Raw genomic sequence first — 17101 nt, 5'->3', positions numbered from 1 at the left:
GTTGTAACACCTCCAGAGAGATACCACCATCTGGGGAGGTTCACATATACTGGTTCAAACTGAACTGCCTAGAGACTATCAGACAAAGAAAAGACTTTTGGATAAAAAGCTGGGTTAACACTGACTCAGGGCTTCTTTCTGATCCAGCAAACGGACAGGACCTCCTATCCAAGGGCCCCAACCCTTAGACTTTGGTCTAGTAGGGCCCCATAAATGACAGATGACCTCTGATAAGCTTTTAGCATGTGCATGGGAACTTTTTTTGTGTGTTTTCTCTGTAACACTTTTACTTTAAGAATAAATGTGCTTGCTTTGTGAAGGTTTTTTGATAAACTGTATATACTGTTCTAGCCCCTGGAGAGAGGTTAACCACAGGTGCCAGGCCTCAGTTAGACCTGGTGGGGAAACCACAGTGAGGTGCAGAAGGACTATAAGCCTAAACCTTCAGTCTGGAGGGAAGGAGACACAGGTCTCTGCCCAAAAGTGGTGAACAGCTGGGACCTGGAAACCTAAAGAGGCTGCCCTCAAAGAAGACCCAGAGGTGGGGTGGGGTCAAAGGTGCAGTTAACACCAAAATTGTGACACAGGATTTTTTTTAAAATTGTGTTTCCTGACCAAGTGGGAGGGGAGCCCAAGTTTCTTCAGAGATTATTTTGCTATCCCTTCCCCCAGTCCTACCCCCCAAAAAACCCTACAGATATTAGTATGCAATGTATGAAGGGTATCCAGGATAAAGTGATACATAGTTAACACTGTCAAAATCATGTCAGCCACAATTCAGCAAAGCACTTAAGCATGTGCCTTTGTACTTTCTCATTAAGAATCTGTGCTGTAAATGCAACCACTTAAAGGGAGGGAAAAAGTGATTACTCTACACAGTTGTACAATTCCCACATGTACTTTCCAAGCCCAGAAATCTTAGTTTGGGTTAATTCATGTGGCTGAGAAGAGTAAGAGAAAATTAGGAAGATCCTATTTTCACATACAAATAAAAACCCACTACTGAGAAAACAAGAGTCAGAGAAAACAAATTATATTTTAATCAAAGAAGAGTTCATAGAAACAGGAAATACAAAAAGCTAATCAAATTAGATGAAGGAAATATTTTCTCGTTGCACTAATAAAACAAGATATATTTGTGAGTTCACTCTTTTAAAAGGTGACTAAAATTGTGAAGAATGTGTTAAAAATCTCTTAGAAATGGAAACAATTAATTAATATCATATTCAGTCCTAAATTTCTTTTGGTTTTCATTGTTTTAGGTACATAAGCAGCGAATATTTTAGAGTAACAGCAGAAATACGTACATGACTTCTTATTACAGTCAGATAAGAATTTGTATTTGCATGTGAGAATTGCTATGGCTACTCATCATGGCTTTGAACTGGGGGAGCTGACAAGGGGTGGTGTGAAGAAGTCATGGGAGCTGATGAGAAGGCCTAGAGTAGCCATAGGAACAGACAGTCTGTTAGCAGAGAGGGTTTTTTTCTTTTCCTTTTTTCAAAAATCATGACATGAAAGAAACACAAAAAGAACAGCCACAATTTACAAATGAGCCAGGTATAGGGGGAAAATACTAAGATTACATTTTTAGTTAGTTATTTTTTGTTAAGATGAGCAAAGGTCTTTTGCCAGAGGCATTCAAAAATTAAGACGTATAATTTAGGAAACACAGTATTTTCTCAGACAGGATGACACGAGTTAACTGGAGTAATAAAAAATACTGTAATATAGTACTATTAATGTAATCAACTATGCTTGAGCTAAAGATGAAGAGATACATTGACACAAGTGTGAGCTGCAAGAGCTGGTTACATAGTAACCATTCACTTTACCTGCAGAGTAAGGTAAATCAGCAGACAGCAGACAGCCGCAACAGATGGGTCCAGTAACTGGAACTCCTCCACCATGTCCTGAAGGTGAAAGCATGCCAGAAATGTGCTATACCGTAGTGTTTGCACCTCTGGTCCTTTAGTGAGCCACAATGTTCTCAAACTAGGTGTTCCACCTACAAAAGAAATCCATTATTTTATCTTTGCAATAGGAAGACAAGACAAGTTTTGCCTATTAAATTAAACCAGTGGTTCTCAATCTATTTACCACTGTGGGACACATATGCAGCTCTCTGTGTGTTATGTGGACCACGTCCACACAATATATATACTACCTGTATGACCCTGAAGATGTCACATGGGCCGCAGCTGTGTGCTGACTGTGCCGCAAGTGGCCCATGGGCTGAGAACCACTGAATTAAACTTTAAGAGGAAACACTTGTTCTGCTCTTTAAGTTTGCAAGGAACAAAATGTGAAAATTAACTGAATTTACATTTGTAACAAAGTTTGGTTTTGAAAAAAAACAAACAAAAAGGCTGCAATCTAAACAAGTTTCATTGAAGAGAGCTACACTTTTATACCGGAGCTAGTGTAGGCAACTCTGAGACAAAGGGGATTCATCCCTTGGGACAGCAGGCTTTGTCTTCACTACTGCCCTTCCCGTAAGAGCTCCAGTGTACAAGGAGAGGTCAGTATTAACCTGAAACAGAGGTTTGATAGGAATCAGCCTATCCCCCAGGTGGTAAATCAGTGCGTCCTTGGGAACCGTGGTCATGCCCCTCTCTGGGCCAGCACCTACTTTTAGGAATGACACTGGTATTCCCCTGGCAGAGTAGTGGTTGCAGGTAACTTCTGTCATGGGAACTCCTCTTGAGCACCCCACTACTGTCAGCCCCCTACATTAAGTCCAGTGGCATAGTCCAGAGCTAAATCAAACCCACCAGGGCCTATTTATTCCCCTAGACTACAGTATGATAACGTCACTACTAATGAACACACATGCATTATGAGACTAACTATGTTTCATGTTATATCAATCTAGGCATTTTTAGTGGACTCTTCAGTATGGTAACTAGGGAGATCCACAAAGGTAGTTAGGCTCCTAACTCCTATTATTTTCAATGGAACTTTGGAGCTCTCCACTTACATTACATTTAATCCACTGTCAACATAAATAATATTGTGAGTGAAATGCCAGGTGGATATCTAGACAGCTGCACCGAAAAATCCCAATTAAAGATACACACCTACTGTAAAGCAATGTTGCTTTTGTTGTTGAATAAGCAGAGAGGTGCTAGTTTTAAGACTGGACAAAGCTACATTTGGTTACACATCTTCCTTTATGATGAGCAGCAGCTGCATTCTACAATTAGAGCCACTTGGCAACAACAAGTGATTAAAGTGTCAAGGTGCTGAGATCTAGATGGCTGACGTGTTTATTTAGCAAAGAAAGCCATTAACCAAATGGTACCGTGCCTAGAGAGAGAGAAGTTAAAAAGCAAATCCTTAAATATTTTCCTCCCTCACCCTCCAGAATGTTTACTTTAATATTCTCAAGACTATGGTTCCCATCAACAGATGTCAATCATAGGAACAAGAACTGTTCATGCAACCCGACAAAGTTCTTTGCTTTTACCATACCAAATAAATGGTGATTTTTCAGTCTTCAAATCACTTTGCAGGAAAAATATGCATACTCTTCAGGAAAACATTAATCATTTGACATTAATTAGCAAAAAGAACAATTTGTGCTAAAAATACAGACTAATACCACCACAGACAACAGAAGTGATAGTGTCACTTTATACAGTATTGATGAGACCTAGAGTATTGAATCCAATTCTGGGAATCGCTGCACTTGTACTTGTAAAGGAAACATAATTCTATCTTCTAATTGAACCTACCAACCAATAACAACACTTCCATCCAAGGATCTCCAAGCATTTTACAAGTAATTAAACTCACAATGGTCTTAGGAGTTAGCTATTATATAACCCTCATTTGACAGACAAGTAAATTGAAATGCAGCAAAGTTCAATGACTTGCCCAAGGTCTCACCAACAGTTTATGGCAAAGCCAAGATTAGTACATCGAAGTCCTGATTTTCAGTTCTTTGTTCTAACCACTAAACTACACTGTCTCTCTGCTAGATTTAACAATAACTATAATACATTCCTGAGGAAAGAGAGGGGTTTACTTGGATATGAAAGAAAAATACATTTTTCTTCTAATACTCCTGGATATTCTTATTTAGGGCTTATCTACACGGCACCACAGTCTGAATTACAAGAGTGTGAACTGTAGTGCACGCTAACGTATTATGCTCTAACTGTCCCATGTAGACCCTGCTAATGTGAACTAAAAGGTAACTAGTTTGTGTTGATGTCGTCCCATTTGAAAAAGGACTATATTAATGTGCACGAGGTACCTTTTAATCTGTCCCAGCAGGATCTACATGGGGCACTTAGAGCACAACATGTTAGAAATGGGACTACAGCAACACGAACTAGGTACCTTTCAGTTTGTGCCAGCAGGATCCAGATTGGACAGTTAGAATTCAACATATAGAGAGCTCTACAATTCACACTCCTGTAATTCAGACTGCAGTGCCATGTAGACAAATCCGCTGATTTGCTTTTGAAAAAAATATTTAAGAAACAAAATGGGAAAAAATTCATAATTGCTGCTTGAGCAGTTGCTACTAGAAGGATTATTCAAGGGAAAATTAACGGTCCTATCCGAGATTTAACCATTACAAGTTTATGTAAATCAAAGAAAGATGCCCTACAACTTTACATGACTTTTGTCATTTTCAGTCTTCCTTTATTATGCAATAAAATTGTGTGAAGAGCTAAATTTAGGAGTACTCATGCTTATACTCCTTGTGCATTCCTAGAGAGAGACTATCACCAAGATGAGTGGCCTGTCACCTCAGGGATATGAGTTGATACTTTTCTAACAAGAAAGATACTTTTTAGTCAATATGTGAAAAGATCATTGATCAAATTAATTTTTCCTTTTAATTCATGTGCTAGAATAAATGTTGTATTTAAATGTGATCATGTATGAATAAAAAACAAGAAAACCTCACATGCATAGTAAGTCTTTATTTTGGTTGGCTGAGCTTCAATAATTGATTTATAATAAGCAAGTAATGCATTCAGACACAAACTGGTGGAATGCATTAACACCTCAGTGTCATTAAACTCTAGGTTTACATGAAGCTGCTGTATAAATTTACACCAACCTAAGTCAGGTCACCACATGGTACATGCACTGCATGTGTAATATACAAGCCGCACAATTTAAAATAAAAAATACAGCTTCCCAACCTGAAGAAATAAATAACGAGAGCTGAGATGTGGCTTTATAGTAAAGAATGAAATAAATAAAATGATAAAAATATAATAAAACAAACATTTTAGCTATTTTACATGTATATGAAAAAACAACTATAAGAAGGGTTTTAGAAGACTGCTTATCAGGAATGCTTAACATTAACCTGTCAATAGTCTTGGCCACTTTTAAAGGTTTACTACAGCAAGCCAGAACACTTGTTAAATTTGACTCTTAAAAATAAATTTTTCAATTACCCTCTTCTGAAACCAGGTATATCCATTACATATGCCTGTAGTAACCAATGACTGGAACAATGAAAGTACATCCAGACTCCTCCAATATGAAGTGACTGAAATTTAAATTCACCTACAGTATCTGAGATACTTTTGGCAACAAAATGAAAAGCAGTATCAGAATATGTTTGTGACAGCTGAGGCTGTCTCTTTAATCAGTAGTAAAATACAGACCCTGAATACATCAAATGGATTGGCTATCTTCAGGAGATAAGAATGTTTTCAAACTCATTAAATGGTACATTCCTAATACACTTCACGTCTCTTATCAAATCTAATCTCCTTTAGAAATATTTTATCAGCATTTTATTTGCTAGATTATTTCTGGAAGACAGAACATATTGATTAAATCTACATGCATTTTCCTTAAACAGAATTATGTATCCTAGGGTTGCCAACTTTCTACTTGCACAAAACCGAACACCCTTGCCCTGCCCCTCCTCCAAGGCCCTGTCCCCCGCTCACTCCATCCCCCCTCCCTCTGTCACTCACTCTCCCCACCCTTACTCTCTCTTTTTCACCAGGCTGGCTCAGGGGGCTGGGGTGCAGGAGGGGGGTGAGGGCTCTGGCTGGGGATGCAGACTCCAGGCTGTGACCGAGGGGTTCGGAGGGCGGGAGGGGGATCAGGGCTGGGGCAGGGGGTTGGGGCACAGGGGGGAGTGAGAGCTCCAGCTGGGGGATGCAGGCTCTGGGGTGGCGCTAGGGATGAGGGCTTTGGGGTGCTCCGGGCTGGGATCGAGGGGTTCGAGGGCAGGATGGGGATCAGGGCTGGGGCAGAGGGTTGCAGTGCGGGAGGGAGTCAGGGGTGCAGGCTCCAGGCGGTGCTTACCTCAGGCAGCTCCCGGAAGCAGTGGCATGTCCCCCATCCAGCTCCTACGTGGAGGCGCAACCAGGAGGCTCTGTGTGCTGCTCCGTCAACAGGCACCGCCCCCGCCCCAGCTCCTTTTGGCCATAGTTCCCAGCCAATGGAACTGTAGGGGCAGCATTTGGGCCAGGGGCAACATGTGGGGCCCCACTCGCTGCCCCTACGCATAGGAGCCGGAAGGGGGACATGCCGGCTGCTTCCTGGGAGCAGCACGGCGCAGAGGCTAGCAGGGAGCTGCCAGCCCCCCTGCGAGGCACCGCCAACTGGACAGTCAACGGCCCAGTCAGTGGTGTTCCGGTCGAAAACTGGACACCTGGTCACCCTAGTATATCCCCATCAATAGCATGGGGGATGGACAAGATAGCCTAATAGGTCTTTTACGTTTTTATGGCCATCTTTGCTCAACCATTAAATTAAAGAAAACAAAAGTCATCTAAGGGTTTAAATTTAATTTTGGTCTGTTAAGATGTGTGCGGGAGAGTAAGAGAAAATCCATACCCTAGTCATTCAAATGGAAGGGGAAACTCCAAAATTTCAGACGGGACTCCTTCAGAGGGCTGGGTCATATAAGGATGTGTTTGTATACAGGCACACACACTATATCTTAAATTATTGTTCTTGAAGCCTTAACACCAGTTATTTTATAACCTAATATTGCATCTTCTACCAGCTGTAAGATTTTCAGACAATCTTACTGTCTTATGTCCTATAACAAGTATATTTTAGTAGTCTTTTTCCTGGTTTTTTTTTTTTTTTTTTTGAAGATTTCTGATATCTGCAATGATCCAGATTAAAGTTTAAAACATATGTCAAAATATAAGCTTTTTCTTTAACCACTTCAACAGATTAAGAAACCTGAAAAGATATAGGTGAAAACTTATACCTAGTGAAGTCAACAGCAAAACTCACACCGATTTCAACAGGGCCATGATTTCATCCATAATCTCTTAGTACTCTTCTTTGAGAGAAAGTGATGAAATGTTTATATAATATAAAATTTTCCAAAAAGACACATATTTTTATCAGAATCTGCAGCAGAAAACCAAAGCCACACAAACAAAAAACCAAAACCCATCACACATATTACAAATGCCTGTGGTTCAAATAATACCTTCTATCAAGATTCCTCTTTTTTGTTGGTCTGACTTTGATTGACAGATTTGAATTCTAACTTCCTATAACAACATCTTTAAATTTATCTCCAAATAAGATTCCCACTTGAAAACTGTGATGTGCTGCTGACATCCTTATTTGGTGAATCAGAGTCATGCAGTGGAAAATAAAAGCTGCATGAGGGAATTTAAGTCATACAAATATGGACAGCAAAAAATTCAGAAAAATATTTGTTCTCTGAAGGAATGAAAACAGAGCACTAAAAATAAACACCAGAAGTCATCCTCCCTTTCTGTAATAGTCTGCTCTGTGAGTAGATCAGCTTTTTATTACTGAGTTAGTACTTATTAGGGACGAATAAACTTCCACTTTTAGGTTGCACATACTTTTAAAACTATATTTTGGACTTGAATTCTTCATGGTTATTCATGAAGATGAATGGTGTAGCCAGAGCACCTGAAATTTTATGTAAGTCCTTCTCCGACTCTACCACCTGGAAGAGAAGATTTAACCATAGTACTCAGACTGAGTGTTCAGGGCAGATTTGGGGCTAAGATTTTACCTCCCCCAACTTTAAAAAAAAAAATTAAAAAAAACCAATATGTGAAGATGTGGTGCTCTGTAAATGCATACTCAAATGAAATAAAGTGAAAGCTGTATAAGACAGACCAACTGATTTTTATACCATGGCTTCATATTATCCTAGGCATCTCCAGATCCATCTCATTCCCCAACCAGCTGCCTGTCTCCTGAATTCCCCTAACATCTGTATTTGAAAAAAGAAAAGGAGGACTTGTGGCACCTTAGAGACTAACCAATTTATTTGAGCATGAGCTTTCGTGAGCTACAGCACGAAAGCTCATGCTCAAATAAATTGGTTAGTCTCTAAGGTGCCACAAGTCCTCCTTTTCTTTTTGCGAATACAGACTAACACGGCTGTTACTCTGAAATCTGTATTTGAATGTGCAATCATTACATCACTAGATTCCTAGAGAAGGAAGACAGTATCTGGGACAGAATACTGGATTTGGGCTCAGGAAACCTGGGTTCAGTTCACAGCTTAACTACAAACTTCCTTTATGACCTTGGGCAAGTCATTTAATATCCTTTGCCTCAGTTACCCACCTGTAAATTGGGATATGTTGCTATCTCACTGGTGTTTTGTAAGAATAAAATACATTCATGATTTTGAGGTGCCCAGATACTGTGAAGAAGAAGGGCATATAAGTAGCACATGCTTTTCAAATTCTGCATGTTTTGGAGTGCACTGACAGTAGGGAAAATGTGAATTTGGGACTAGGGGTGCTGGAACAAGTAGAAAGGTCACCAGATTTAATGGGCATCTTCTTATATCATCTTAAAAGGACTTGAGGGGTCAAGGAAGAAAGTAGGTCTTACCAGTTATTTCCTTTACTGGATTGTGTGATAGTCAAGTAAGCTCAGAGGCACATTTCTATATCCTATTTATTTTAAAAAGAACCAAAATAGAAAAAATAAACACAACCAATTACATAAATGCAGTAAGAAAAGTAACAGCAGTATTTGGTGCCAAACAGTTCATGGGAGCACTTGCTACTTCCAGAAAGAGGCAAGACAGGATAACTATTATAAATATTCTGTGTTTTAAAATAATGACACAAGTAGAAAAAAATGGCAGGTTAGTCAATGACTCATAATCCCCCTTTAACTCATGATGGCTGTGCATTTTTTCCCTCCACTATGTGAACTAAAAATTAAGGACCAAATTATCCATGAGGTAAGCAGACACAACTCCCATTAAAGTCAATGGGAATTCCACCTGCTCATTCCAGGTCGGAAACTGGACCAAAGGGCCAATTTACTAGTATCTGGTCATTTTTGTCATAACTTTATTGTTATAACATAGGCCCCAGCCATGTAATGAGCTCTGTAGGGGTCCCTTTGTACATAGCTCACTGCCAAAGGATTGGGGGTTGGGACCAAAGTTTGGTATTTTATTAGGGGGTGCCGCGCTAATGGAGATGCCATATTTTGAGTGAGAGATAAAATTGAGCTCCTGACACACTTGTGATAAGGGTAAAGGTGTTACACTAAAAATATTTTGGATAAATTTCAGCTAGGTAACTGCTTTTGGCCAATCTGAATTCCCTTTGAGAGTGCAACTGGATATGGTATCGTTCACTTCCTATACTAAACTATCACAGTGCAGCTGTGTGCCATTAAAAAGATGTCACACTCAATCCCAGGGGTGACTGCACTGCAGTGGTAGACAGGCAATTCATATACAGTGTGACCAATCATGTAGTGAAAAATGTGTTATAAATGTAAAACGGTCCTCTTAATATTACAATCACAATGAGATAGCTGAAATGCTGGTGGTGCAATGTCTCCCTTTTCTTAAAGCAAAATAAAGACAGAGAAGAAACAAAGTAGTGCAAACATCGAAAGCAGACAGTGTATGGGCCACAAATAGTAGAAAAGAATTCACAAGCACCACATAGGAGGTCCAATTATATTTTTTTGAAAATGGGACAATTTTTAGATTTATGTATGGTTTGGTAAACCAGCCTCTTTTCACTTCCTTGTCCTCACATGCAATATACCTTTCAAACTCTTTAAATAATTGTTCACATCTGCTTCAAATGTCAATTTCTCAAGAACGGTGTGAGATTTTAATTTAATACAGTATTAATATGAAATTCTGAGATTAAAACTGTTAAACACACAGTGCAATTCCAAGCAGCTACGGAGATACAACACTAACATTTTAACAACTGGTCTTTCATAGTCCTCTTTGACTGCACCACCAAATATCTGATGAAAGATTTTCTAAACAGATTTGTAACCAAATATTCAAATAATATCATTAATCGGTTCGGAGTTAAATATAAAGATGAGATTTTATTCTACCTGGAATGTCAAGCTGCATAGGTTGTACGAGGTCTGGTTGCTCCATTGGATTCCCAAAGTACACAAACCATTCCTTTACTATAGGATAGGCTCCGCAGGTGTCTAAAGGAACAGACAATTTGATCAATAAACGAAGTACAAGTTCACATAAGGGTTAAGAAGAGTGGTGGGAGGGGACTGCAAAGCATTAGTAAGCACTAGATTACAGCTGGTTGCTCAGATCCTTTAAAAATACAAGAAACAGTTTAGAGCATCTTTTCACAAGTGATCAGAACAAATGGCTATAGGTTTAGTTATACATTATGACAAGAGTTCAGTGTTGGAATCGTAACTGAAAACTCAAGGCAAAATTTTGAGCTGTGCATGTGGCAATGAGGAGGAAGGGCTAAGTTAGCTTTTTGTGCCCTTCTCATCCTGGGCTGCCCTTCGGTGTAACTTAGCCAGTCTTGGGAACCTATGTTATGTCAGGTTCCAGAGTAGCAGCCGTGTTACTCTGTATCTGCAAAAAGAAAAGGAGGACTTGTGGCACCTTATTTGTATCTGCAAAAAGAAAAGGAGGACTTGTGGCATTCCGATGAAGTGAGCTGTAGCTCATGAAAGCTTATGCTCAAATAAATTTGTTAGTCTCTAAGGTGCCACAAGTACTCCTTTTCTTTTTATGTTATGTCAGCCTCCCGAGGCTGCCTGAAAGACAACAACGCAGCCCAGACTCTCCACAGTGCTGCATGCTCCAGCCCTGCCCCTAATGTTCCCTGCCTGCTCCCAGACCTGACCGTGGCACACATGCTATGTCAGGTCTTGCAAGGGGTCATTACAGGGCAGCCTATACAGCTATCCGCACCAGTGGAATCCTCCTATGGCTAGAACCGGGGCTTTTAGGGCCCCTTTACACCACTCCAGCCCTCTCACCTAGTGTAAAGGGACCAGCATGGGGGCTGCGGATCTCATCCCAAAGTATATTTTTGAAAAATGCTTGATGTGATGATTGGGGTAGCTAGCAATTTAGGCTGAGATTTTCAAAAAAGGCCTCAGGGAATTAGGGCCCCCATTTCCCTTTGACTTTCATGCCCAGCTCCCATTGAAATCTCATGGGAGTTGGGTGCCTAATTCTCTCAGGATCCTTTGAAAATCCCAGTTTAAAGGCAAACCATTTGTGGGGGGGGGGGGGGCGGAGAAATGGCCATTTGTCCTTTTAAAATTATGTTGTATAAAGAAGGTCTGAAAAGTCTCCTGATCCCCCCAAAATAAAGTTTTTTTTCTTCCTTATTTTTTACCTTAGTAGTATTGGGCATGTCCATGCTTTCCTGATGTTGTTGGAGGTCGCAGAAACCTCTTTTGCTCAGCACACATTCCTACATATTTAACTAGATTTATTAGTTATTATTACCTGGCAGGCTTGCCCTTTTTTTCTGATATGGAAATAGTTATAACCATTTTTTCCCTAAAAGTATTTAAATGTTACATTTGCTATTTTTATGCTCTAACTACTTGAAGCTTTTTTTTAAAACAATACAATAATTAAGTATTTCGAAAAGTATCCTAATTCTATTTGGCGTATTCAACACATCATCTTCATGTTGTAATTTGATTTATAGAAACTTTTCCGGATCACCTCCCATCATTGTGAAAAAATACTAAAATTAGTATTATTCCCCCTGTACATGGTACTCTCCCTTTCGGTCCAGAATCTGCTTGCATCACAACCATCTCATACAGCTCAGTGGAGCACGCCCTGAATTTTCACTTCTGTGTTCCAATATGCAATATGAAGAAAACAGATTTGTCAATCTCCAGGCAGATGCTAGAGGATAAAAAAAATCCTACATTAAAAAGATACCCTGAGATTGTATAGCAATTGAATTGCTGAACAGTCTAACATCCTGCTTTGGAATAATAATTGATAATTATTGGATTGATAATCTTTCATTAACAGGAATGTCTAACTTAGAATTCTAGTGTCACTTTTTGAAAAGAGTTCTGAAATTTGTATTTATCTTTAAAAAAAAGACTTATGAGCAAGTCAGGATACTTCAATAAAAAATGAGATGCTGGGTTATAAAAATGTTATAATTAAGATTATAAACTGTCATTGGGTTCTAAATTTGGGTGAAAAACTATTTTTACACTGAACATTTTTCTGGTACTTACGCTGCTCAAGCATTAACATACCAAAAAGGAGAGAGTAGTCAGAGTAAACCTTTATTATTATTATATTTATGTATACATGTGTATGTGCATATATATATATATATATATTTACAAAACATCACAACATCTTGGTGATGATAATCCATCAATTATATAAATACACGATTATTCAAGTGAGGTAGTCAAACAAACAATGACTGTTAAAAGCACGATTCTGCACAACTGACAACACAGAAATGCAACAAGAACAGGACAGGGATGTGAATGCCGAATTCAGTCTCTCCCCAGTACGGGAAATAAGGGTCCATCCTGGCTACTGCTCAGGTGGCATAATAAAACCTGCTGCACTAATTAGCCTGAATCTCCTTAAATGCCACAAGACTGAAAGCCTCTGCTTGCCAACAAGACATTCGTATTACCTTTGTTCACATCCACTACATATCCTGGCAAAACATTGATGACAAATCTTTTTAAGCAGCATGGCTCCCAGGGTGCCAGGAAGTGAGCCATTCAAAGGAATATATTTTAAATTCTTTACCATTCAAAGATCAAAATGTAACACCTGAGTGACATTTGAAGGAAAAAACCACCCTGCTGATTTCTCTTTGATCAAGTAAAATGTCCACTGAAATTGTGCACTAGTGCTTCTCTTTTGGGTATGATTCCAAAATACACCAAGTTAAGAATTAATAAAAAGAGATTTTCATGGAAAAACTTAATGTGAATATTGGGTGACCTCATATTCACCTCAAATCTTATACCATAATCTAAAATGGCTGCACCTTTGATCCTGAGGGATCCCATTAAATTCCTAACTCCCCTAGAAACTTTTGATAATCCTAGACTACGTTTTCAAAATGCTTCTGCACTATGTATACAGAAATCACCACTGAAATCCAGACACATCTGGAGTGGAAAATGGCAGCTATTTAAAAAAAATAAACATTTTTGTGAACGATCTGTGAATTACTGTTGTCTATTAGTATAAACAAAAATTCCAAATTGGATAGGACCCCTGTGTGCAGCAACATGCATAACTTTAGACTTCTATAAATTATGTTATGTTACATATACTCCTCCACATCTGTGAACACTTGAGCTCTACGGAGTGCACACTGGTGACAACGAGCACAGAATCCTCCACACAGGATGTCTTTTGGCAGTGTCAAAGCAGTTTGGCAGGCTAATCTTAGAACAGGGACTAATTCCATGATCTCTAGGAGTCAGCCAAGTATTTATGATACATTACATACTTTTTAAATTAGCAACAGCAATACAGGTGCAGACGTTTCCATGTAATGAGCGAATTCTAAAACATAACTGCCAGCTTTGTTCAGAATTATTACAAAAAATAATCTGTTTGGGTTATCGAGGTGGGGTTAACAGAAGCATTATCCACTATTAACTTTTTCTCTATCTAAAATACTTTTTCCAGTAGTATTATTAAAAGAAAGATGATAAAAGCTCAATGCTGTATAGGTAGTATGTCTGCTAAATTATATTTAAGGAACTAATGAAGCCAAATGAACTACCTTTATTTTAAAAATTTAGCCAGTATCTGCTGTCATGGGCAAGACCACAATCAAGCCCGTACTTTTTAATGAGTCTCAAAATATGGCCTCTATCTTGCAAACACGTCAGGACTTGTGTGACTGACTTTACTCATGAGCAGCCACATTAGTAAAGGTGCACACATGCTTAAGTGTTTGCAAGATCAGAGCCTGAGGGAAAAACATCATGGTTTACTAAGGTGGAGATTAAAGGATCTAAAGGTAGCTAGGCCCCCAACTCCTACTGAATTCTCAATTCCCTTAGGCACCTTTGAAAAAAACAGCCTAAATTCTCAATCCTGAGGAGCTTCTGGGGGGGAGGGACCCTGAGGCAGCAGTTTGTGTGACATTTTCATCTATTCTGAGCTAACTGTTTTTTAAAAAAAAATCAAGCAACTAAAAGGTTTCAGAGTAGCAGCTGTGTTAGTCTGTATCCACAAAAAGAAAAGGAGTACTTGTGGCACAAGTACTCCTTTTCTTCAAGCAACTAAAAGAAACCAAGGTATGTCAGATGACTGCAAAAAGAAGAGGCCAATTTCTACGACAGGAACGTCAAACTGATGGACTTTAAGGATTCAAAAAAATTAAGTACAATATTTAATAAAACAATATAACACTAGCTAAATGATTTCACTTGCTCCCTTCCCAATTCTCCTTTTAAACTGAGAGGTTTTAAGAAAAATCACTATTACAGAACAGAACCATCTGATGGCATTGTTTGAGGGAGAAATTGGAAAGTGATGAACACCAACAATCCTTCCTTAAAGCTCTAAAAATAATTTCTGGAAAAACAATGCAGTATTGTCTATAACAAGGTTCAAAAAAGAACTAGATAAATTCATGGATGATAGGTCCATCAATGGCTATTAGCCTGGATGGACAGGGATGGTGTCCCTAGCTTCTGTTTGCCAGAAGCTGGGAATGGGCAACAGGGGATGGATCACTTGATGATTACCTGTTCTGTTCATTCCCCCTGGGGCACCGGTCACTGTTGAAATACAGGATATTGGGCTAGATGTACCTTTGGTCTGACCCAGTATAGCTGTGCTTATATTCTCATTTTAATTATGAATTGCCACACCAACAGCTTGTACACACTATGACCTATATTGGTAAAATTTATGTCAACCAGCGGTGTGAATAAGCCACGCCCCTGAGCAACGTAAGTTACACCGGCGACCGAAGCGCTGGTGTGCACAGTGGCATGTCAGTGGCAGATGGATTTATTACACTGATAGGAGAACTCTCTCTCATCAGCATAAACAGTCTTCACCAGACACACTGCAGCAGCACAGTGCAACTGTGCCAGTGTAGCGCTTCTAGTGTAGACTAGCCTCAAATTTGACGAACGGTCTATCTTGTCTAGTATCCCATCTACAACAACAGCTAGAACCAGATATATTAGCGGAAGATGCAAGAAAACTTTTAACAAACAAACATGGAATTACTTGCCCAAAGTAGTTAGTAGTAGGCATATGCTTAAGAACCTCAGAAGACATACCCCTTTAAAATTTTTATTTTGGTTCAATAGGACTTGACTTAGGCCTTGTTTACACTATCACTTTTGTCAGCAAAACTTGTCCCTCAGAGGTGTGAAAAAACACCCCTCAGAGCAACATAGGTTTCACCATAGGTGCCGACTCCATGGGTGCTCAAGGGCTGGAGACCCACGGGGAAAAATTGGTTGGTGCTCTGCACCCACCGGCAGCTCCCCGCCGCTCCCCCCCCAACTCACCTCCACCTTGCCTCCTCCCCTGAGTGCGCCGTGTGCCCACTTTATCCCCCTAGCTCCCAGTGCTTGCGCTGCGAAACAGCTGTTTCGGGTGGCTGGGAGGGAGGGGGAAGGAGGGGGAACGTGGCGTGCTCGGGGAAGAGGCAGGGCTGGGGCAGGGGTTTGGGGAAAGGGATCCAATACTGGCACGTTACAGCGCTGAAACTTGCAGTGCTCAGGGGTGTGTTTTTTCACACCCCTGAACGAGAAAGTTGCAGCGCTGTAAAGTGCCAGTGTAGACAAGACCTTAGTTGTGTGTGTTCCTGCAGACATCACTGAAGTCCTGCTTCTCAGAGGAGTAAACAAAAGCCAACCAGGCTGTTGTCCTCAAAAACTGAGAAACGATGAGCTGAAAAATGGCTGTTGCGCATTATTTTTGCTGAAACCTATGTTGTTCTCTCCATGTGCCTTTTAAACTCTGAGTCTCTTTTTCCTATTTTTTTTCCTTTTACTGTAAGACTTCAATCTTTAGTAGACAAAGGAAGTCAGGTGCCCAATTACGTGATTTCTCAGTCTGTAATAAAAACATTCGTTTAATTGATGTCAAACTTTCATGGCTAACCATACAAAGTAAATAGGATGAGAAAACATATTACAAAACATAATAAAAGTGCAACAACAGTTTTTCATTTTCAATCCATTGTCTAAAAACCTTTGGAAGCTTGAGGCAAAAGACACATAAAAATACAAGAGTTATGAAACAGAAGACTTAAGATCATGAATTTTCCACTCAGATCTGTACAAATAGACTCTTGCACTCATGCAGAGTCTCACTGAGTTCAATGGGATTCCACATAAGCAAATCCAGTTACAGAATTGGGTCCAAATCAGGGGGGAAAGAAATGATATTTTCTCACTCACAACTGGATAAAAGAAATACAATTCTCAAAAGTGCTTCCATTTATTTTTATTTATAGTTAGCTCAATAACAAGAATTGCCTAAACCTTCCTTTTATTTGCAAACAAAAAATCACAGTAAAATTATTCAATTTTATAACTATTTTTTTAAAAGTACGTAAATGATAGTTACTTTAACCTCTGAAGAAGCCTTGTATTAAGACCTAGGACTGTCGTGGAAGCAAAAGAATGTTCCCATATTTCTTAACCAGAACATTCGAAACTTAAATGGTTTTGCTTCGTCTTCTGATCATTAATAACTTTCACATGTATTCTTTTAACAATAAACGAAAAAACATTCAGTTATTTTTTTAAACTTAAAAAATGTAAAAGGTACTAGAATTCAACAGTATGTAGGAACATTACAACATTCTAATTTTCATGATTTCTGATTGATTCCTCA

At 39.3% G+C, this 17101-nt stretch overlaps 1 protein-coding gene across 1 annotated transcript in view; it reads right to left on the bottom strand.

The window, feature by feature from the left end:
- FAM120B (family with sequence similarity 120 member B) overlaps positions 1-17101 on the bottom strand; it is a 102816-nt gene that overhangs the window by 71334 nt on the left and 14381 nt on the right. The window contains exons 4-5 of the mRNA XM_074948800.1: positions 10333-10434; positions 1836-2008 (exon numbers count right to left, since the gene is read on the bottom strand). Of these exons, the coding sequence (XP_074804901.1) occupies positions 1836-2008; positions 10333-10434 (275 nt within the window). The remainder of the gene's footprint in view (positions 1-1835; positions 2009-10332; positions 10435-17101) is intronic.

Source organism: Natator depressus, chromosome 3, assembly GCF_965152275.1.
Source record: "Natator depressus isolate rNatDep1 chromosome 3, rNatDep2.hap1, whole genome shotgun sequence".
NCBI classification, from domain to species: domain Eukaryota; kingdom Metazoa; phylum Chordata; order Testudines; family Cheloniidae; genus Natator; species Natator depressus.
Note: the sequence above shows the minus strand (reverse complement) of the source record. Positions and strands in the feature narration are given on the sequence as shown.